This window comes from Nicotiana tabacum, chromosome 11, assembly GCF_000715075.1.
Source record: "Nicotiana tabacum cultivar K326 chromosome 11, ASM71507v2, whole genome shotgun sequence".
Taxonomy (NCBI): domain Eukaryota; kingdom Viridiplantae; phylum Streptophyta; class Magnoliopsida; order Solanales; family Solanaceae; genus Nicotiana; species Nicotiana tabacum.
The window spans coordinates 78,408,024-78,431,221 of NC_134090.1; the positions used below are offsets into that span (position 1 = coordinate 78,408,024).

Sequence of the window (23,198 nt, forward strand, 5' to 3'; positions counted from 1 at the left end):
ACCATGTAGGATTGGATTTCCATCTTGGACAAATTTAACGGAAGAAAAGTTAAATTTGAACCAATAGTATAACGATATGGGTATATTTGAACTCAAAGTATTGTTACACCCCATGTTTTCGTACGTGGAAGTACTCCATAAGTAAATTGATATAAGCTCGGAAATGAAATGTTACATCCCGCATTTTCGTACGTTAAAGTTTCGTTGTAAGTTAATTGATGTAAGCTCGGGAGTGAGAATATTTGGAGGTTATAAGTATTATGCTATTTCAAATGAGTAATAAGTAAATTCGCGAAGATGAAGAGGTAAAATATTTATATGTAGATCATCTTAGCACTAAATTTAGTACCCCCCTAGAGGGGAATATGAAGTGATGTGGAATTAAGTTAGAATCAAGTGGTTCTAGTAACTATGGAATGTCAAAGGAAGAATGCGATAAAAATGAGAAAGGGATGAGATTGCATTTATCCAAATCCTATCGATATGTTACGTTGGTACTCGATTGAGTAAGGCACCGGGTGCCCCTCGTGACCCTTCGGTTTGGGTCGTGACAAGTATAACGAGAGATATATTTAAATATTTTCTCATACTACATGGGTATATTTAGACCTTTTCCGAAAATAATTTTTGATTAGTAACGTATTTGCGGTGTAACTTAAATTCTTGAGAAACAATTCACTAATTTATTTTTAGATTAGAATTGTGTCTTAATGATATTTAAGTTTAAAAGTTGAGGGTATAGTGTTTGTTAAAAGAAGTGTTGGGGCAAAACAAAATATTTTTCGCCATACACGCGCAGGTCATTGTAAGTGGCTTCCGGCAACATTTTCCCGACTCCGACTTAGGAATGTCGAAGAAAGCAGAACTAGCTGCGCCGCCGTCAGCGGCGGAGACGGCGTACTTCGGAGAGACCTGGCGGGAATTTAATGACGGATTAACTTACCATGACATTGTCCGACGCATCGATGCTGGTATACTTACAAAAAATGCACCTATTTTCCAACAAACTTTTTTCTTAAAGTAATTTAGGCTTTCTTTTTTGTGCAAAATCTACAGGTCTTACACTGATCGAATTCTACTCCAGAAAGTACAAAAGTTCAGCTCCTTTACAAGGGTAAGCTTATAAAAAAAATTAATAATTTTTTTGTGCAGTATTGTTGAAGATTTAGACACTAATTTGTAAAGCAGTTGGTTGCAGAGAATTCAAAATAAGCAGGTAAATTGCTCAAGGAAAATGGTTAAATTGGATGTTTAATGCACATGGACTATTGAGATTATGAAGCTTGGTCATGTTTAATTGTTACAGATAACAGTTGACGGTAAAGTTGTTACTATACCAGATACTGAACTCAGGTCACTTCTGTAAACTGAATTCCTTTTCGCAATACTTAGCCTACGTTATGTTGCGTGATTCAATATCTGAATTCTGAAGTGTAGTTTTTGGATGAGCAGAGCTGGTACAGAACTAGTATATCATCGACTTCCTTGGAGAGAACCTGATGCACCTTACTTGTTACAAGTACTATTTGAAGATAACTATTTGGTAAATTAAAATTGAGGTTCTGTTTTATTATCAAAGTTTTATAACTTATTAATGTGATCGTATTAATCACTCCAGGAAGAATCTTCGATTATTATGATGTTGGTTATTGACACTGCCAATCGAAGTGTCGGACTGACATCACTGCTTAGCTCTTTGTATCATTGATGAATTTGAGACTTTTTGTATGTTCGTCCAAAAAGGTTTGTATTGGTTAATAGAAAAATATCTGGAAAAACTAGGAAATTCAAGAGGAAAAATTGATGTCCATGCAAGTACATAGGTGAATAATAGAAAAGTTAAAGACGCCTAGATGCATATTGGGCTTGAGCAATTCAAAAATGCACGAAGGAGGAAATGATGGCATTTCTTTCCAGACTTAACCAACCTTAAAGTAAAAGACTGAAATCTTTGCACTAGATCTATCCTTATGGAACTCCCTTCCCTCCCCCCCCCCCCCCAAAAAAAAAAAAAAAAAAAAAAAATAAAGGCGATTTCCTCAATTTTTTTTGAGAAGGTAAGTAACAAATCGAAGGAGTTACTCAATTTCCTTGTAATTTTGGTAAAATGGCTGCTGGTTAACCATTTTGTCGAGGTTTTATATGAAACTTGATTGGCAGGAAAAAATTAAAGAACCGCCTTGGTATTTCTATGGTACTCAAACTTTAGATGCAATTCTTGTTATCTTCTGCAAAATCCTGTCCAGTGATGTGATCACTTAACTAAAGGGGCATTTATCACTGAGCTTTGGAAGTTTATATTTCATAGTACCTTACTTTGCTTCTTTAGAAGAAGTTTGTAGATTGACGACCAGCACAAAACTAGTCAATTTATGATATCATAATCGTGGCTTTACACCAGGGATCTACTTTGTGTCTATACTAGTTTATCCTATTTATAGATTAACTGATACTCCCTCCGTTCCAGTTTATGTGAACCTATTTCCTTTTTGGTCCGTTCCAAAAAGAATGACCCCTTTCTAAATTTGGAAACAATTTAGCTTAAACTTACAATTCTACCCTTAATGAGAAGCTTTTATATATAACCACACAAATATGCTGGCCTCTTTTTGACTTGTTTATGATCACAAATTCCAAAGGTCTTCATTTTTTTTTAAATTTTGTGCCCAGTCAAACAGTTCACATAAATTGGAACAGAGGGAGTAGTATATATGATGGGATTCCACCGTGAATACCATTTGCAAACAATATTCGAAAGGGTCAATCAATGGTTTGAATTATTGAGAAATATTCCAGATAGCAAGAGTTTTTTGATAAGTAAAAATAAGAATATATATACACTACTAGTTCAGGGAAGAAGAATGAACTTGATGTGAGATTAGACGGGATTATGGCATCTGAATGCAACCAATTCAGATATTTAGGGTTAGCCTTTTAGGGAAGCATAGACTATAGATTTAATGTAGATAGAATATAGGGCCTCTCAAGTTTGACATATCCATAAGATGAGTATTGTAGAAATGCTTATGTCAAGATGGATGTACTATCTTACAACAATAGAAAAATTACAAGTAATCACATCCCATAGAAAGTGCAGCATACACAGAGGATAAAATTAGATACACCCGCTTAAGATCTTTGATTGTATCCTGTGTACACCTCCAAATGTCCGGAGGTGTGTCACTAAGATGATTTGTCAAAAGAACCGAGGTAGACCTAAAATCAAATGGAGGGACATTGTCTCAATGGACCTACAATCCCTTCACATCCATACAGATTTAGCAAAGAACATAGCACAATGGAAGCATATATCCATACGCAATGCGAACAATATGGAATTAAGGCTTAGTCATTGTTGCTACACTTACAGGATTTGTGTTTGCCAAAAATCCTTTTAGTTTGGTTAGGGATTTGTATGTTCGTGTAGGAATAAATGTGAGATTTAAAGAAGGGAAAAGGTCAAATTGCCCCTCTACTATACTATATTGTTTACTTGTGCCACCCGTTATACTATTTGTCCCTACCATTAATGAACTTAAAATATTTGCACGTATCCTTATCGAACCTCTGCCGTGGCAGCTGACCCACTTTATTTTTTCCATGTCAGCCTCCAAGTCACACGACCAAATGCCACCTCGCCATCCTCTTCCCCAACCATTTCTTCTTCCACCCCCACTCAAAGCCACCAATACCTCCAAGGCTCCAGCTACCATTACAACCAAACAACACCCAAATCAGATTCAAGTAACTTCATATTTCCCAAAACAACAACAACTATTGATTCTCATTTTTTTCACGACTTTTCCAGATTTCGAAGAATTTGATGAGTTCTTCAACTTTTCTCACTATTTAGAAATGGAGGTTTCAAGTTTTCTTCTCTTAAATCTTGATAAAATAAGTGTTAAGCTCCGAATCTAACACAAATAAATGATTTCTAGAAGATTTAAGCAATAAACGCTGAACATCCATTAAATTTTCAGATCCGTGAACTTGGAAACCCGAAATGGGTTTTTAATTTTTTTTCAAAATTAATCCAAACCAAGACGACAACAATCCGATTTTGAGCGCACTTTAAGGTCAAAACTCAACAACGCAACTGTTAATCTTTTGAGTTTTTACCTTCTTTGTTGGTAGGCAGAGCTCTATTTTTGCTTTGGCTTTGGCCTTGGTTTTTAACATAAATCGTCTTTCATGGCTATAGTGGTTCACCTTCGCTCGGATATGATGTTTTATGGTCTAAATCTGTATTTCAAGTGTGTTTCTAGCCATTTGTCACCGGCCAGTAGTGGTTTTTGGTTAGGTGAGTGTTTGGTGAGAAGAAAAGAAATAACAAGAAATGAGAAGAATATGAGAACATTTAATAGAGGGAGACGAAGATGAGAACTATCTTTTGGAGGTTTTGGAGTGTGTGGATCTGTGAGTTAAGAGAGGGAGAAGAAGATGAGAATTTTTTAATAAAAAAGGGTGGGTTAATTAGTGGAACCTGCTTACTTGATTGCTGACATGGACAAAATATTAGAGGAGTCAGATGCCACGGTGGAGGGATGTTAGGGCAAAGGGCAATTGTGCAAACTTTGTTAATGGTAGGGGTGGATTTGGACGAAAGTATAATGGGGGACAAACGTAAACTATATACCATAGTAAAGGGGTAAATTCGGACCTTTTCCCTTGAAAGAATTCCTAGGTTTCGAGTATTCAGTCTAAAGGCAAATTCCAGTATTGGAATAAAATAGGCCCAAATGGACCATAATTGATATAAAGGATCTATATTGTGACCCTACTTGTTTGAATTGAGGCTTAGTTGTAAACTCATAGATCTTCTTTCTACAGGCCCTGTTTTGGTCTTGAACGAAAAATTTAAATTTTAACAAGTTAAAATAAATAAGCCTGCAGTTGGAAATCTTGTAAGTGGATACATAAAGAGAATGAAACAAATACAAGTGAAACAAAGAGCATATTGTAGCATAGCTCGTAGAGAATTTCTCTCACTGTCCTATACGGGCCAAGGGTATATTCATGTTATGGATTCTCACATTTCAGATTGCTCTAAATAAACCTTCTGGTTTGCAAGTCCTTCCTGGAGGGTTGTTCCAGCAGCGGACTGTCTTGACACAACTCCAATGGCATGTGAGCAAGCTGACAACCTCTTCCTCGGGTTGTCGAAAAACACATCCTGTCCCAGTTCATCGCCTAGGAAGGGGTACATCAGGTGAGTTATCACGGGTACATGAATTTCTGCTCCAAGTTTACTTATTGAATAAAGAATGAATTTCTGCTACAAGTAAAATATGAAAGATGGCTTTAATGTTATGTCATGGTATCTCCTTTACTGAAAAAGAACAGAATTACATAAACCTGTATCAATGGTAGTAGGGAATTTTATATTTGAATAACTGAATGGAAATACTAAATCTAAATGTAAAAAAATTAACATTCAAGCTATCTTTCACCTCCATCCAGCAAAGAAAACAGAAACACATTAATCACCGATTCTGGACAACATTGAAGCGAAGTGATAATGATATGGTTTTTGAAATAGTTTTTGTCCCTTCAATGCTAATTGTCGTTCAATGTGACAATCAGTGTCTTGATTGTTGGCTTCCAGCTTCGCTCTCGAATTTTTACGTGATCTAAAAGTCAGTATATTAGTCCATCTTAGAAGAAACTCTCCATGGTATTCTGTATGTAATTTCCAAAAGATGGAGCTTTAATTGTGCTCCGTCATGGCAGCATGTTATTCTTGCCTAGTTTTAGTTTTCAAGAAATGTGAATTTTGTCTCCCCCTTTTTCTTAATAGGACCTAGTAGTAGTTTAATCATGATCGTATTCTCGAGATCTAGCAACCGATACGAAGTCGAGTCATCATGCTACAGAGCTTCTTTCTGGAATTATGAAAACTTTGGAACAATATAAAATTTTCATTTTGACAGTTCCCTGTCTTCTTTTTCTGAAACCAAGCAAGAAAAAACAATCTTATTCCTTTTCTGAGATGTTCCAGGAATACTTCTCTGTGCGAAAACAAAGCTCGCTAAATCTCGCCTTGCGGCATATTTTGCTGAGGGGACGTCGGTTGTTGAAGACAAGTATGTTGAATCTGCTTCACCAATTATACATGCCCTATTTTCCTGACATGCCTTATGCTGCTATTGCTAATTTCATTCAGAGTGATAAAATAATAAAGGCAGCTTGATGTCTATGTTCCAGTGTCGGACACTGATGCATCGAGTTGTCTTATTAATGTTATTAATGTTCTGAAAGAGATTGTTAATTAAGCATGCAAAACTCTCTTGATTGGAGAAAATTGTGGAAACATATGCTAGTCTGCGTACTATCTTTATATTGTCACTGGCTATCAACATAAAACACTTTTCAGTCCCAAGATAATACTCCCTCCGTTCCAGTTTATGTGGCAACATTTCCTTTTTAGTCCGTTTCAAAAAGAATAATAGCATTCTAAATTTGGAAACAATTTAACTTAAACTTCCCATTTTACTCTTAATGAGAAGCTTTTATCGCCACCTTCATTATGTTAAAGATGGTGAACTTTATTTGTATAGATACACCAACTCAGAGTGCAAGAAAATGAGGAAAATTAGCAAGATATATCGGGCGCTTGTAAGTGGTGTGATTGATATGGATGAGGTATTATTATAGCATTATTCTCACTTACATTCCCCCTTTTATCCTTCTATGCGTGTTTTACATTGTAACCTTCTAACACTTTTTCTCGCCTCAGTTTGTCTGGTTTCATTTTGTCCGTTGGAGTGTCTGTTCTAGGGTAGCCAATCCATTGGGTTATTGGAAATTAAAAGTAATTTTGACTGATAGGTTGTCATCAAGCAACCAATTGGGACGATTAAATATCCTGGAGTTGCTAAAGGGTTGTATGTTGCTTCTCCTTCAGGTTTTCAAATTTGTTTATTTTGGATAAACAGTCTCCTGGATTAGTTTTTATAAAGATTCCTTCAGTTGTTACCATTTCCAGTGGTGCTTCAAAAGACACTATTTTTGGCTTAAATTCCTTCTGAACTTCGTTTCCAGGGAAGCCAGCTCTGAGCAGTGTTCGCGTTCTTGAAAGAGATTTAGAGAATAACAGCACATTGGTCCAGGTAATAGAAGTCAAAGACATAAGAAATTTATTACTATAGCCACCTTCCTTAACCTTCCCTACCCTGGAGAAGGAGATGGAACCTTAATATTTTCTTTCCTACATGTTGTGTGTTATGAACAGGTTGAAATTCAATCTGGAAGGCCACACCAAATCCGTATCCACCTCTCTTTCATTGGACTTCCACTAATTGGTAATCTGAAATTTTATAAGACATTCTCCTCCATCACAAAAAGATAAAAAGAAAAATAGAAGTAGAACTCAGTTTGTCTGTTAAAAGAAATGCCCAAAAAAAAAAAAGAATAGATGACACATAAAGTTCACCAACTTCAGATGGCCAAACCATATGTTGACCAGTACTTCGACTCTGGTTTGGTGCAACGCACACGTTCATAGTTCTTAGTTCTATGAAACCATATCAGTAATATCTACCTTAGTGCACGAGTAATGGAGAAAAGGTGATTGAAGAACCTCAGACTATACATTGGGTTATGATAAGAGAATGATCTTGGAATACTTCCTCAACTAAGTCTGTGGATTTTGCATCTTCTTTTGTTACAGAAATGCCAATGATCATTCTGATGAAGATGATATGAGGCCCTCTACTTCTAGAAAATATGTGATTGAAACGATGGGGGGTTGGAATGTGTTTTCATCCTCTGGGTTATAGCCAAGCAAATATGATTGGCTTATCAAATAGTTATAATATTGCAGGTTTATTTTTCCTTTGGTACCATCTTGGTACATTAATTAATAAACCTTTACCTTATCAAAAAACAATAAAAATTGCAGGTTTAGATGTTTATTCCATTGACAAACACTTCCAAGCTAAAAAAGGAACAATTACCATTTCCTTATGGAATCATCCATAATGTAATTTCCTCAACAAGTATCTTGTGTTCAGATTTTATACTGTGTATGCTTCCCCTGCACTATGTGGTCAATGCAAAATGCAAAAGCTAAGAATGTTAGCCTGAGCTAACTGTAGATCTGTCGAAGCTGAATTCTAGGTAATAATCCTACTGCCTTCATAGACCTACTGGGTCTGTTGAAAGAGATTGGTTCTGAAATCTTAATTTGTATACCTTGAACAAACTAACCAACCAAAATCGATTAGTTTTTGGCTGGACTGCTCTTGTAACATTTCTCTGAATGCTACAGCAGTTCTTCTGCTCTTGTTATGTAGTCAAGCAGCTATTCTGTTGGTTCCTTTCTTTTTATGATTAATAAAATATTGTATATCTTACCAGGTGATCCTCTTTATGTTTCTGGCGGGCAACCAAAGTGCTTTGATCCTGAATTAATGGATGAAAGTTTTGAGAAAGATGGGTATGGAATTAGAGTTCTGTTTGTCGCATTTTTTTAAAATATTAATTAGTCCCTCGGTCAGACATCTTATTGTTTTCATGGTAGTAAATACTAGTTTTGTGTGCTATTTATAGTACCCTGCTTCCACAGCTTTATCATATTAAAGCAAGGAAGTAGTAATCAACAGCCCTTTTTCATGACAGTTATGGACAACAAGCTTACAGATTTCTCTAAAAGCATATAAATTATGCCTATTTTGACGAAAAGAAGCTTTATTCTTTATGCTAATTTTGAAGATAGTCAAATTACTTAAAATTGAGACAGAAAATACCTGAGCTTTTTTGTTTTGTCTAATCACTTTAAATAATAACAATAGTTGCTGATGCTGCTAATATCGTGACCTGAATTTAGTTGGCTTTACTTTTTCATTAGCGGCTATCAAAGACCTGAGAATCCTGTTCCTGGAGACTGTGGATATAACCTGCATGCACATCAAATAGTTCTTATACACCCAATCACAAATGAGGTTAGTTGTTTTTCACAATATTGTTTTAGAAGCCAGTAATTTCAATTCTAGTCATTACCTAGCCACAAAAAAATAAAAATTGTACGTTAGTCATTTGCAGTTTTACATAACTGATCAGAGGAATACTTAACTAAGATGCTTGTTTTGATGTTTAGCAGTTAGCCATATATCCTCTAATAATTCTTTTAAAATGAAAGCTATGGATGAATAAAAGTTTTGCTACCTAGATTAAACAAGTAAATTCAATATATTGCTCCATTAAGCCCCACTAATTGCTCGTTTTATTGGACAAAATTTTGCATGTAAGGCCTTCAATATGCACAGATTAAATGAATCTAACCTCTCCCTTGAAACCTAAAGAAGGGAAGTTTTCCAAACGAGTCCCAAGAGTATGACCTTAGTCATGATCTGATTCTCGTTCTGTCAATTATTCTCATTTGATCCTCAATTTTTTGCATTTGACTCTAAATAATCCTTCCAATTACTGTTGATAATCTAAACAATGACTTGTCTATCGCCCTCAAACTGCTTGGTGAGAAATAAGAGACATGGGAGAGAGATTTGGGAGAAAGCATGAGACAAATGTCTTATACCTGGGTTGTTTTATATTCATGCTTTTCAAAGTATACAATTACATCTCCCGATGTAGAGCACTTATACAACCTATATAACACTCTCCCTCAAGATGGTGTATTGAAATCTATGTTTATAATTAGCTCAAAGACCGTCGAGGGACTTGGTGATTTGACCTTATAAGTTGTGTGACAATATGTATTATGTCCCGAGAGAAAAGACAAAATAACAAATGATTTCTGGGTGCTTGGGGTCCTCTCTTTTGGAGTAAATGCAATATGAATTGACTTGATTATTACGCATAAGTCCATCCAATCGTTCTCTCTGAACTTCAGCTTTCTTAGTCGATTAATTCATCATTCATATGAATTTCATAAGTTGTAGTACTATGACTCAATAATCTGCTTTTGCATTGGATCTTGAAACCACATTTTGTTTCTACTCTACCAAGATACCAGTTAGAAAGCATTATTTGGAAGTATAACGTCTTAAAATTGATCTGCTCAATGTGCCCGTGTACGCAACAGTTTTCTCAATCCTCATAGTGCATTACTTTTCATGGAGTAGATTTATATGAACGATGCGAATCACTGCATCCCAATAGGTGCACACTGCACACAGAGAATCCAAGAGTTAATTTACAATGCTTATTGAGAACATAATACCAGGTCAAGTTATGATGGGATAGTTTAACTTTTTGATCAACCTCCTGGAAAACGAAGATGCTCCCCTTCACCCGCTATAAGCTTAACATACACATGATGTCAATAGGCGTAACATCTGTCATGCCTATGTCTTCAAGAATATCGAGAGCATACTCCCTCTATGAATTGGCAATACCTAATCGGGATTGTGGTGAGTGCTTAGGAATACCTCAATGTAACTTGCCTAGATCATGGTACAAGAATACTGACTGAATGATGTTTCAATTTGGTAATGCCTCCAAATCCTTACACGCATTTCATCCACATACATTACCAAATATAGTGATCAAAGCACAAGAACACTGAATGATCAACTTTCATTGTGGGTTATGCCAAACTCCTTAATAACTGTGCTAACTTGCCAATCCATGATTGAGGTGATTGTTTCAAATCATATAGTGATCAAAGCACAAGACCACTATACTTCGTTTGAGCAACAAAACTTGGTGGTTTCTCCGTGTATACTTATCTTCAAGTTCTTGATGGAGAAATGCATTTTCTGATGTCAGTTGATGAAGAGACCAATCACAAACAACAATGATGGATAGGAAAAAACTAATAGAAGCAATCCTAGCCACGGGAGAGAATATATCATTATAGCTAGTACAAAAATCAGTGCATAACATTTGGCAACCAAATGTGCCTTAAGCCGATTAACCTGTCCTTAAAGATTAACCTTCACTAACATAACACACATTGGCAACCAACAATTGATTTACCTAGAAGTAGGAATGAGCTCCAAGATATCACTAGAGTGTAAATCTAACATATCTAAAACATAAATTGTGACCGGACGAAATCAGAAAAAGTTTCTTCTCTAGATTTAGCATTGAAATAAAGGACAAATACGACCCAAAAAGGCATGACGGGTAATGACAAACAATGTTTACTCAACAATATATACGGTCACAACAATTACGAGTAGTAGGATACCTTTGTAAATAACCACTAGTGAGTTATGTGTAGGTGACAAGCTGTAGGCGAAGGATCCGATGCAAGATGTGAATCATCCAAACATAGCATAGGACGCTAGCAATGAGGATAAGTCAAAAGTGTTGATCTTTACAAACAAAAAAAAACAAGGTCAACAGTATCTATGTTGTGAAGAGAGATGGAGGATAAATGTAGAATCTTCTAGTGGTATTGCTGGTAAAACCATGGAGGTGTTGAGATGTTCAAAGGGAGGTATCAGATGAGGCTAAATTTCAAGAAGGTGATATCAGCCAATAGAAGGTATAAAACATCTTTGTTCAAAAGTTACAAGGACGGAACATCTAATTGTATAAGTAGCGTGCGAATGGTCTCAGTGAGATAGATATTCTTCCTTTTGACTTCCAAATATAAGAAGAGGTATAATAAAGGAGATGGCTAATGAGTAATTTGATGAGAGTTCATAAACTAATGTAATATGGAAAACAAATGTGCAATTTTTAGAAGTCAGGAGCTGTGTATTTTGCAAGGTGGGGGCAGGAGGGGAATGTGCAGTTTTGAGAAGTTTAGAGAGGAGCCAAAATCGACGCCGATTGCCAACCATCACTTGCAAGCTCCCACGGATTGACCCAAAGGCCAAGTCAGTTTCTAGGATATTCTATTGTTGAATAGGGATGGTGGGAAGCTAGGACATGTACGGATCCTAAGTTTTGTTTAATTTAGCACACTAATCACCCACCAGCTTCATAGCTGAGTTTGATATGCTTGAAGGGTATAAGCAGTAGTCTTAGTCTTTGCTTTTACTCTTATAGATGTCAAGATTTTTTGTTTGATGTTGTATTCGGAGCGAATGCCACGCGTGGGGAATGAGAAAATGAAAGGGTTGTGGAAGGGCAATTAGTAGGGATGAAGTGTGGGAAGGAGACTGGCGAGGTAAAAGAGGGTGGATGTCAGGTTATAGTGGTGCTCCGAGAGAGGGAGGGATGGCTCCAAATGCCTTTTTTCAATGTGATTTTCTTTTGCCTATTTTTTTTCCAAGTTTGGCCTTTCATTTTTTTCCATTATTTTGTTTCTTTTGTAAAATTACCCTTCTAGCCTCGAAATGCATCCACATGAGAGATTGGAAAATTGCTATTATTTGGCTGGTTGGTGTATGGAAGGATCATTCAAAAACAAATATGATTGATTAGAGATTTAAACAAGGGAAAAGAGCCAAAATTACCCCTAAACTATTAAAAATAGAGCAATCATGCCCTCGTCTAATATGGTCCCAAATGTACCCTCGCCATTAGTCAAATGGCTCATTTATGCCCCTAAAAACTAAAAACTCCAACTATGATTTTAACCCATTAAAATAATGTTTACTTGCAAACATGGGTTTTTGTTGTTGTCTTAATTATTAGGAAAGATTTGATTCTAACTGAGATTTAATTTTCTTCTAATTGGTTGTAATTTATTTGTCTTCCTAAAATAGTCATGGGACCTAGTGTATAAATATCATTGCTTAGGGATGTAAGAAACACATGAAAATACAAGAAGGCTTTTCTTCTTCTCAAATTCTACATGGTATCAGAGCCATTGCTGCCTTTTTGATATGAATTATCTCCCTCGCAGCATTAAGGTTTCGTTTTTATCAAAGAGGTCGAGTTTTCTTTCTCTTGGTGGCTGTTCGCTACATAAACTCCTTGTCAGTTTTTGGTTGGAATTTTCTTTTATGTTGGGGTTGCTGAAAGGCGACTGGTGGTGGAATGACATAGTCCAAGGCAAAGTGGAGGCGAAGAAGGAAGCGTATATGAAGTTGGTAGGGAGCACATGCGAGGAGGAGATGAGAGCGAATAGAGAGAGGTACAAGATAGTAAGAAAGGAGGCTAAGAATACAATGTTTGGCCGACTATATGAGGAATTGGGGGAAAAGGCGGGGATAAGAAGTTGTTTCGATTGGCTAAAGCGAGGGAGAGGAAGGCTCGGGATTTGGATCAAGTGAGGTGCATCAAAAACGAGGACGGTAGAGTCTTGATGGGGGAGTCCCAGATTAAACAGAGATGGCAGATGTACTTTCAGGGTCTTCTAAATGAGGAAGAGGACCGTGATATAGTGCTAGGGGATCTGGGGCATTCGGAGAGTCTCCGAGACTTTGGGTATTGTAGGCGTATTAAGTTGGAGGAGGTCGTGGGGGCTATGCGTAAGATGAGTCGGGGCAGAGCGACCGGGCCAGATGAAATTCCGGTTGAGTTCTGGAAGTATGTGGGTAGAGCAGGCTTGGAGTGGCTGACTGGCTGTTTAATGTTATTTTCAGGACGAAGAGGATGCCGGATGAGTGGAGGTGGAGTACAGTGGTTCCGTTGTACAAGATCAAATGTGATATTCAGTGTTGTAACAACTATAGAGGTATCAAGTTACTAAGTCATACCATGAAAGTTTGGGAGAGGGTGGTGGAGGTGAGGAAGATAGTGTCTATATCTGACAACTAGTTCGGGTTCATGCCGGGTCGCTCGACCACGGAAGCTATCCACCTTATTAGGAAGTTGGTGGAACGGTACAGGGATAGGAAGAAAGATCTGCACATGGTATTTATTGACTTGGAGAAAGCATATGACAAGGTCCCTAGGGAGGTGCTATGGAGATGTCTGGAGGTAAAAGGTGTGCCGGTAGCTTATGTTAGAACGATCAAGGACATGTATGATGGAGCTAAGACTAGGGTAAGGATTGTGAGAGGCGACTCGGAGCATTTCCCGGTTGTTATGGGGTTACACCAAGGATCAGCGCTTAGCCCGTTCTTATTTGCCTTAGTAATGGATGCATTAACACACCATATTCAAGGGGAAGTGTCATGGTGTATGTTATTCGTTGATGACATAATCCTGATTGATGAGACGTGGGACGGTGTTAATGAGAGGTTGGAGGTTTGGAGACAGGCTCTCGAGTCTAAGGGTTTCAAATTGAGCAGGACTAAGACAGAGTACCTGGAGTGCAGGTTCAACGCCGAGTCGAGGGAAGTAGGCATGGATGTGGGGCTTGGATCACACTCATCCCCAAGAGAGGTAGTTTCAAGTACCTTGGGTCGGGTATTCAAGGGGATGGAGAGATTGACGAGGACGTCACTCACTGCATAGGAGTGGGGTGGATGAAATGGAGGCTAGCATCTGGAGTCTTATGTGACAAGAAAGTGTCACCGATACTCAAAGGTAAGTTTTATAAGGCGGTGGTTAGACCGGCCATGTTGTATGGGGCAGAGTGCTGGCCAGTTAAGAACTCTCATATCCAAAAGATGAAGGCAGTTGAGATGAAGATGTTGAAGTGGATGTGCGGGCACACTAAGATAGATAAGATTAGGAATGAAGATATTCGGGAGAATGTAGGTGTGGCCTCTGTGGATGACAAGATGCGGGAAGCGAGGCTCTGATGGTTCGAGCACGTGCGGAGGAGAAGCCCGGATGCTCCGGTGAGGAGGTGCGAGCTTCTGGCTTTATGGGGTACAAGAAGAGGTAAAGGACGACCTAAGAAGTATTGGGGAGAGGTGATCAGGCAGGACATGGCACGATTGCAGATTTCCGAGGACATGGCCCTTGATAGGAAGGTCTGGAGGTCGAGCATTAGGGTTGTAGGATAGAGTGGTAGTCGAGCTTCTCCTTCTCCATTCCGGGGATGAAGCAAGTTTGAGTAGGTTGGTCCAAGACGGCTTGTTGTTAATGTAGAGTTCACACTAACCTTACTGTTTTCCATAGCTCTGGACCTTAGTTGCGGGTTATTGTTATTGCATGTCATCTATTTTATGGTTTTTAGGATGTTGTCATTATTTCTATGGCTATGTTGATGTTACTGATGAATTGTCTTTTCTTGTTTTCTTATTTTATTTCCATCTTCCTGAGCCGAGGGTCTATCGGAAATAGCATCTCTGCCCTATCGGGGTAGGAGTAAGGTCTGCGTACACACTACCCTTCCCAGACCCCACTTAGTGGGACTTTACTGGGTTGTTGTTGTTGTTGGGTTGCTGAAACATTCCGAGCTTATCCCTACCAGTTTTGATTTTTCTGTTCACCGGAGTTAAGGTTCTGTCGAGACAAATTTGGTTTCTGGCGAGGCAGATTATTTTTGAGCAATTTTCTTCAGATTTTCTTCTGGTTAGGCAGAAAATATGGAGGCAATCAAGGAGACAGTTTTTGAAGAAATCTTGTCTTCGGATGAAATTCAACTTCTTCGTCGCCTCCTAGACAAACTTGACTCCACTAATGTTGCCACATCTAATTATGTGCAATCAAGTATTGCCTTTGCTGCTCACCTTAATTTTTGAATTTTTGATTCTTGTGCAATTAGACACATGACAAGCTCTTTTCCAAACTATTCTCCGTGTCTCAAAAGAGATAATGTTAAAATAGCCAATGGTTCTTTCACACCAATCGTGGAACAAGTTCTGTCGTTTGTACTTGTGAGAATGTACGGGAGAAAAATCTATTTATTAACAATGATACAATGATCCCTATATATAATACATATTCTACTCCTAATACATATAGGACTAGGACATATTATACTCCTACTATATATGAGACTAGGACTATTTACACATAACTATCTAATACTCCCCCTCAAACTGGTGCATACAAATCATATGTACCGAGCTTGTTACATATGTAACTTATACGTGGACCAGTGAGGGACTTGGTGAAAATATTTGTAAGCTGATCATTCGACATACAAGGCCACTAGACTCTCCCTGAGCATCAAAACCAAATGGTTGTTGATAAATAGAAGTTGGTCGAAAGTTCGCCGGAAAAATTTGAAAATAGTGAGACTAAGCCGAATTCCACATTATAAAATAGGTTCTAAAACAACACCAGAAACAGAACTTTTCTGGAAATCACTGTTCACGTTGAAAAAAAAGTGCATTGTTCACGCCGGAAAAAATAAATATTGCCAAAATTTGATGTAATTTATATGGGTAGACTTGAAATCACTGGACGAGTAAGTTGTCCTGAAGAAGTTTTGTCAAAAACTGGTTGGAAAAGTTACTGTAGCTCGCAGGAACCCTAGTTCGAGCGGCGCGTGGAGGCGCATGATGGACTTTCTGCCGGAGTGAATGACTGGGGTTTTGTCGCCCGACTTTTTCGAACAAGATAGTAGTGTCGGTTTTCGCACAACACTTACCGATGAGGAGATAACGCAAATTAATCTTGAGTCGTCAACCAGAAAGACGCACGGTGACGGACTTTTTTTGTTCCGATGGGACTAAAATTTAGGGGTTTGGTCGCACAAGGGTTTCGGATTTGATGGTGGTACTGGCATATGCACAGTACCACTGTAGCAGTGATGAACCCCGGGAACAAGATGAAGTTGTCGGAAAATTGCACGGCGATGAGATCTTTCTTCCCGGATGTCGTTGAAAGACGCACAACGATAATTTTCTCACTAAAGCTCTGATACCATGTGAGAATGTACAGATGAAAAATCTATTTATTAACAATGATGCAATGGTCCCTATATATAATACATATTCCACTCCTACTACATATGAGACTAGAACTATTTACACATAACTATCTAACAGTACTCCTAATATTAAAATATCATTTGTGCTTCATGTCCGTGAGTTCCCTGTCAATCTTTTATCTGTTAGTGCCATCATTAAAACTCTAAATTGTAAAATCGAGTTCTTCCCCGTTCATTGTATTTTTTCAGGATATTCAAACAGGGAAAAGGATTGGCAGTGGTAGATTACGTGATAATTTATATATATTAGATGGAATTTAAAACTCTGGTCAAGTCTTTTTAGGGAAAGTAAGGATGTCAACCAAGAAATAATACAACGGCTATGCCAGTTAGGACACCTATCATTCTTTGATTTGAAGAAGTTATATCCCGATTTATTTTCAAGGACTCAATTTTAATCTTTGTTCTGTGATGCGTGTGAATGTGTCAAGCATACTAGAAACTCTTATCATGTGAGTGATAATAGAAGCACAACTCCTTTTATGACTATTCATTCTGATGTATGTGGTCCTACCCAAACTGTTTCTTTGTCTGGTAGTCGATGGTTTGTTACTTTAATTGGTTGCTGCACTAGGATGACTTGAGTATATTTGTTAAAAGCCAAAACTGAAGTTTTCTCTCGTTTTCAATCATTTCATAAGATGATTTGTACTCAGTTTGATGCCAAAATAAAAAGCTTGATAAGTGACAATGGCGGCGAATACACGGATAAAAGATTTGGTGCTTATTTGGGTCCAATGGGATAGTCCATCAGACTAGTTGTCCTTTCACTGGTGCAAAAAACGGGGTCGTTGAAAGGAAAAATAGCATTTGTTAGAATTAGCAAGATCTCTTATGTTCACCATGTATTTGCCAAAAAAGCTATTCTAGTGGTTGCCTATCTTATCAACAGAATACCACTTAAAACCCTCAATTTTCAATGTTCCATGGAAGCTTTAAAGGGTAAGAATGAATATACAGTTCCTCCAAAGTTTTGAGTGTGTTTGCTTTGTCCACACTAGGAATTCTGGGAAACTTGATCCTAGAGCTATAAAGTGTGTTCTCATTGGATATTCTCCGACACATAAAGGTTACAAATGTTATCATCCTCCCTCTAGGAGATCTTTTGTTGGCATGGATGTTACCTTTTGAGAATTTGAGCCCTATTTCAGTATTACCTCATCACCTCTTCAGGGGAAGAGCGGTAAGGAGGAAGAGGTGATTCTACCTAGTTCCATTATTAGACCTCTTGATGATATTGTCACATGGGAAAGTGAAATTGGAGAAAGAATTCAGGGGGAGACTATTGGGCGTTTGGATAGGCATGACTTGAAAACTTACTCAAGAAGAAATAGAGTAGAAGAAGCCATCATGCAATCTACAGAAGCTGAACCTTCTTCTACCGGTGAATTAACTACATTTTTTAATGCGTTAGATGTACCTATTGCTCACAAAAAAGAGTCAGATCTTGCACTACCAAATATTTTTTTATCTAATTTTGTCTCCTGTAATTCTTTGCCTCCTTATAGAGCCTTTGCCTTGTCTATTTCTTTTGTGTCTATTCCCCAGAATTGGAGGGAAACTTTTTTTGCAGATCCTAAATAGAAGCAAGCTATGATTGAAGAAATGAAGGCCTTGTCAAAAAAATGAGACTTGGGAACTTGTCACTTCACCACCAGATAAGAAGTTGGTTGGTTGTAAATGGGTCTTCACTGTGAAGCAAAAAGCTGATGGTCTGATGGTCTGATGGTCTGATTGAAAGATTCAAAGTAAGATTGGTGGCTAAGGGATTCACTCAGACTTATGAAGTGGACTATCAAAAGACATTTGCCCCTGTTGCAAAAATAAACACTATCAGGAAACTTGTCTTGTATAGCTAATTTTGATTGGGACTTACAACAGTTTGATGTGAAGAATGCATTTTTTCATGGAGACTTGGAAGAAGAGATGTATATGGAGATATCTCCCGAATTTGATACTGAACAAAGTCAAGGAAAGGTGTGTAGACGGAAGAAAGCCCTATACGGACTGAATCAATTCCCTAGAGCTTGGTTTGATAGATTCTACAAAGCAATGATCTCCTTCGCCTACCAACAAAGCAATGATGACCATACTCTCTTCATAAGACATCAAAAGGATAAATTCACTCTTCTCATAATTTATGTTGACGACATAGTAATGACAGGAGATGACAAAGGGAAAATGACCTGACTGAAGAAGCTATTGGCACAGGAATTTGAGATAAAAAATCTAGGAAAATTGCAGTACTTCTTGGAATTGAGGTTGCTAAATCAAAAAGAGGAATCTTTATTTCTCAAAGAAAGTATATTTTGGATCCCTTGAAAGAAACTGGTATGACAGGTTGCAAACTAGCGGAATCGCCCATTGAAAATAATCACAAGTTACAAACTAGAGTACATAGCATATTCAACCAGCTTGGTGAGTCAGTTTATGCATGATCCTCGAGATCCTCATATGCAAGTTGTCTTTCACATTTTACGGTATCTAAAGTCTGCTCTAGGCAAAGGTCTGCTTTTCTCCGAACATGGTCACCTTCAGGTAGAAGCCTATACAGATGCGGGTTGGGCTGCATCTTTAGATGATAGAAGATCTGCATCCGATTACTGTACTCTCATAGGAGGGAATTTGGTTACTTGGAGTAGCAAGAAGCAAAGTGTAGTTGCTAGATCAAGTGCGGAAGCGGAATATAGAGCTATGGCCCATGGTGTTTGTGAACTTCTTTGGTTACTAAAATTACTAGAGAATTGAGACTCTCTGAAAAGCGGAAACATTTCTTATATTGTGACAACAAGGCTTCCATCAGAATAGCTCATAATCTAGTCCAGCATGACCGAATAAAGCATGTTGAAATTGATCATCAAAGGAAAATTTACAATTTGTGTCTTGAGCTTGTTTCATCACTTCATGTATCATCAGAAAAGCAGCTAGTTGATGTGTTACCAAGGGTCTCAATAAACAAAACGGACTTTTCATACACTGGTTTGCAAGTTGGGCATGTGCGTCATCTTTGCACTAATTTGAGGGGGGTATTGATTGGCTTAATGATTGGAAAAGATTTAATTATGTTGATTGCTTTAATTATTATGAGAGATTTGATTCTGATTGAATTGTAATTTATTTCCCTTCTTAAAATAGTCATAGGACCTAGTATATAAATACTTTTACTTGGGGATGTAAGAAACACACTGAAATACAAGAAGCTTTTTCTTCTTCTCAAAATCTATAGTTTCCAAAATCAATTAGGCGCATATATTTTGTTTCAGCAAAAGTCTACATGGAAAGGAACTCAAAATATTTCAAAAAAATAAAAACATCTCACTTTTTGTCTTTCATATGATTTTGAGATTCATCACATAAGGCCTGATGGGTTATTATATGAAGCAGAAGCAATCCAGTATCAAAATCACATGTAATCTAGACAATTAGCATATACAAAGTTATACAGGTTACCTCTTGAAGCACGAGCACAACTTGTCGATGAAGTAGCCCTCTAGTTTCGCGGATGGTCAGCGAAAGCACCACCAAGTTTGCTCCTCACCGGCAAGATCATGATCCAGCAGTTCCACGATCTTCACCCGTGTTACCCAGATAATACCCAAAAATAGCAAAATTCGAGTGAACGAATTTCACTAGGAAAACATGTCCCAAATTACGGCTAGAGAAAACGCTGACCTCTAGAGGGAAAAACTCATGTATTTATAATACACATTTTAAGGGTTTAACGCCCTTTTCCAAAACCTATTGGAATTTCTTTTTCACCACGAAAAGAATTTCTTTTATTTCCTAATATTCAGGTGCAACAGGGAACACATAATTCAATTAATAAGCCTTTGTATAATGGAATTAATTCGTAATATTTGAATTAATTCTATCATAATAAATCACGCGTTATTCCACTAAAAATTCGTAATTGCACTTAGTTCAATTTTAAAATTTCTTCCATTAAATCTATTTAATTCCTCATGTTAAGATTCATATACTAATCAATGCCAATTTAATTTATTACTTATTTTCTGTAGACTTTTACTTAACTTATTTTATGTATCGGATACAAAATTCATCGATGAGTTAAGGTGTATCATCAATCTCAATATGGAGACATGAATTCCTTCAACTAATCATTACATAGCCAATATATATCATTATTGTCTAATTTACCAAGCACATTGACTCACAAAAGAATCTCGCCTTTTAATAAATTAGAATAATAAATAATATACACAACTAATAATTATTATATCAAGATTAAGAGTATAATTATATTTAATGGACCAGAGGATTATTTTATTAAGTCAGTATAAAATATTTATCTCTACTTGGTCTGTTTAATACGTACAAAATATACTAGTGCAAGAAGTCGGAATTAAACTATTAATTATTCTGATGGTTTGTCCAATTTCATCATTAGATTGTGAACTTAAACTTTATTCTTGTAAAAATCAATAATTTAATCTTTCGTGTATAAGCTAAAACTCTATACGTTAAATCATTTACTCCCTCTATTTCAATTTATATGTTATTTTGACTTGGCACGGGGTTTAAGAAAGTAAGAAAGATTTTTAAATCTTGTGTTCTTAAACTAAAGATGTGTGTAAGTACCAAAATGCCCTTGAATTTTGTGGCCTTAAATATGCCATGTGGAAAGTTGGAGTTAAGGAATTACTAAACATAGAAAGAGGCATTCTTTTTTGAAGAGACTAAAAGAGAAGTAAGACACATAAATTGGAACGAATGGAGTACTATATAAGTAAATGGAGAAACATATGAATATATGATCTATTTAAATTTTTATTAAAATTGAATAAATAATATATCTAAAACATAGTTAATAGTAGTATATATCCCAAAGAGGGCCGATAAACTAACATAGCCGATAAACTAGCTTCTGACCCAAAAGATTGTCGTCTCTGATGTTCTCGTGCTGGAGAAGGAAGCCGCCACCACCCAAACCTGAATCGATATCTTTCCCCGGACTCAGGGAGAAATCTTCTGCTCCGGAGACGAAGGAAACAGGAAGATTGAAATTGATATGGAAGGAATTGTTGTTACTGAATCTTATTCGCTCAAGGAAGAAAGTAACAAAGTTTGAAGAACTCCCAAATCCTGAACAAAAAGCTTCAAAGGAATTGAAACATTTGGTTCAAATGCTCTGATGAACAACTGGCACTACAGCACCAGCGGAAACACCAGAAAAGGTGGAGCTGGTGCTGGACCAAGAATTGGATATGTTTCTGACTACCCTTCTAAGCTAATTGAGCCATTATTGGTTTAATGCTATTATCAATTGCTTATTTAGTTTTTATTCATATATATGTATATATATGTACTGACATTCTGCATGAAGATTTCAATTTTTTGTGTATTCCTGCTTCTTTTAAGTTTCGACAGCCATGGAGGGGAAAACGAGGAAGACTTTCCAAATATTTTAATTTCCTTTCCATGTGGCCATATGCTGGAATAAAATACCCCTCCCATGGATTTTGGAAATACATGTCAGCAAGAAAATATTATTTTAGTGGATTAAAATCAGACCTAGAGCTCCGTCAGTTTTTAGGGGCATAAACGAGCCATTTGACTAACGGCGAGGGTAATTTTGGGACTATAATCAAACTGGTATAATTGTTCTATTTCCAATAGCAAAGGGGCAATTTGGCCCTTTTCCGTTTAAACAATTGGTAAGGTGAGGGTGGAAGTATAAGTGCATACTTCTTGGAGTCGTTTGGTGATTTACTCCTTCGATGGTAATGGGAATTGTGGATCGGTGACCAAATTCAACATCCTCTTTTGCAAACAATAGTTGAATTACCTTTATTCTATGGATCTCTGTCAAGTTCCGAAGCTTTTGTATGGGCTCTATAAAAAGCGGATCATGTGTAATTATTGTTTTAAACAAGGCTACGTTGCTATGCATTTCAATTCAAAGCAAACTTATTGACAGTAATTGTTCATCTTGCAGCTTATCCAGATTACAGCACCGCTACCATCTATCCTTCAAACACGAGAAGAAGGCAAGGCGAATCAGCCAAATTCCAGCTAGAAGTATATTCCGTGCGTGCCCCTGCTACTAGGTAGTCAAGCTTATGGCCTGCAGATACCGTTGGAATGATTAAAAGATTCAAGTCATGGCACACACAATGTTGATTAATGTGACTTGTAAGTTTATAACTTAGAAGCGTGTTTTTTCTATTTTCCGTTTTCTTTGGTCAAAAGATTTTGGAAAGAAGAGATGGGGAATTTTTAAATCTAGACCAGATTAAAAAAAAATTTAGTGGGATCTTTACCAGATATTTTGCGGCTGGGCCTGTGAAAACGATTATTGACTTTAATCACACCCGTCATCACGGGGCGAACCAAGAAACAAAAGTCAGTGATAGGTGCGGTGGGACCCAGCTAAAAAGAGACCCCGTGTTTTTTTTTAACCTATCCTTTAATCTCACCTGTCAAAGAGGCCAGCTGTCACTAACCAGTATCTATCCAAATGCAATCATCATCCGAAGTGAAGAATCCACTAGAGACAAGCTTCTCTTCCCACAGTCAAACTAATGTTCAACTTAAATCTAAC

General features: G+C 37.2%; 1 protein-coding gene across 4 annotated transcripts; it reads left to right on the forward strand.

Moving 5' to 3' along the window:
• The first annotated feature begins 753 nt into the window (after window positions 1–753).
• Window positions 754–22,878, forward strand: LOC107809259 (RNA pseudouridine synthase 5-like). Of its 4 annotated transcripts, none has more exons than XM_075225214.1 (14): window positions 754–971; window positions 1,057–1,114; window positions 1,189–1,216; window positions 1,307–1,353; window positions 1,438–1,543; window positions 5,041–5,209; window positions 5,999–6,083; window positions 6,558–6,642; window positions 6,829–6,904; window positions 7,042–7,109; window positions 7,232–7,301; window positions 8,359–8,437; window positions 8,849–8,942; window positions 22,593–22,878. In XM_075225214.1, exons 1-14 carry the CDS (start codon window positions 848–850, stop codon window positions 22,671–22,673), a joined length of 1,170 nt encoding a protein of 389 aa, XP_075081315.1. In that variant the 5' UTR covers window positions 754–847; the 3' UTR covers window positions 22,674–22,878. The 4 variants fall into 4 exon arrangements, with proteins under 4 accessions (XP_075081315.1, XP_075081316.1, XP_075081313.1 ...); XM_075225215.1 differs by having other exon boundaries at window positions 1,453–1,543; XM_075225212.1 differs by having other exon boundaries at window positions 761–971; window positions 1,030–1,114.
• The last annotated feature ends 320 nt before the right edge of the window (window positions 22,879–23,198 follow it).

Excerpts from the sequence above, each read along its gene's own strand:
- LOC107809259 (XM_075225212.1), top strand. The coding sequence starts at position 848 with ATGTCGAAGAAAGCAGAACTAGCTGCGCCGCCGTCAGCGGCGGAGACG. Across the intron at positions 1,217-1,306 it reads AGAGAATTCAAAATAAGCAG|ATAACAGTTGACGGTAAAGT; the intron begins GTAAATTGCTCA and ends TAATTGTTACAG. Across the intron at positions 8,438-8,848 it reads GAAAGTTTTGAGAAAGATGG|CGGCTATCAAAGACCTGAGA; the intron begins GTATGGAATTAG and ends CTTTTTCATTAG.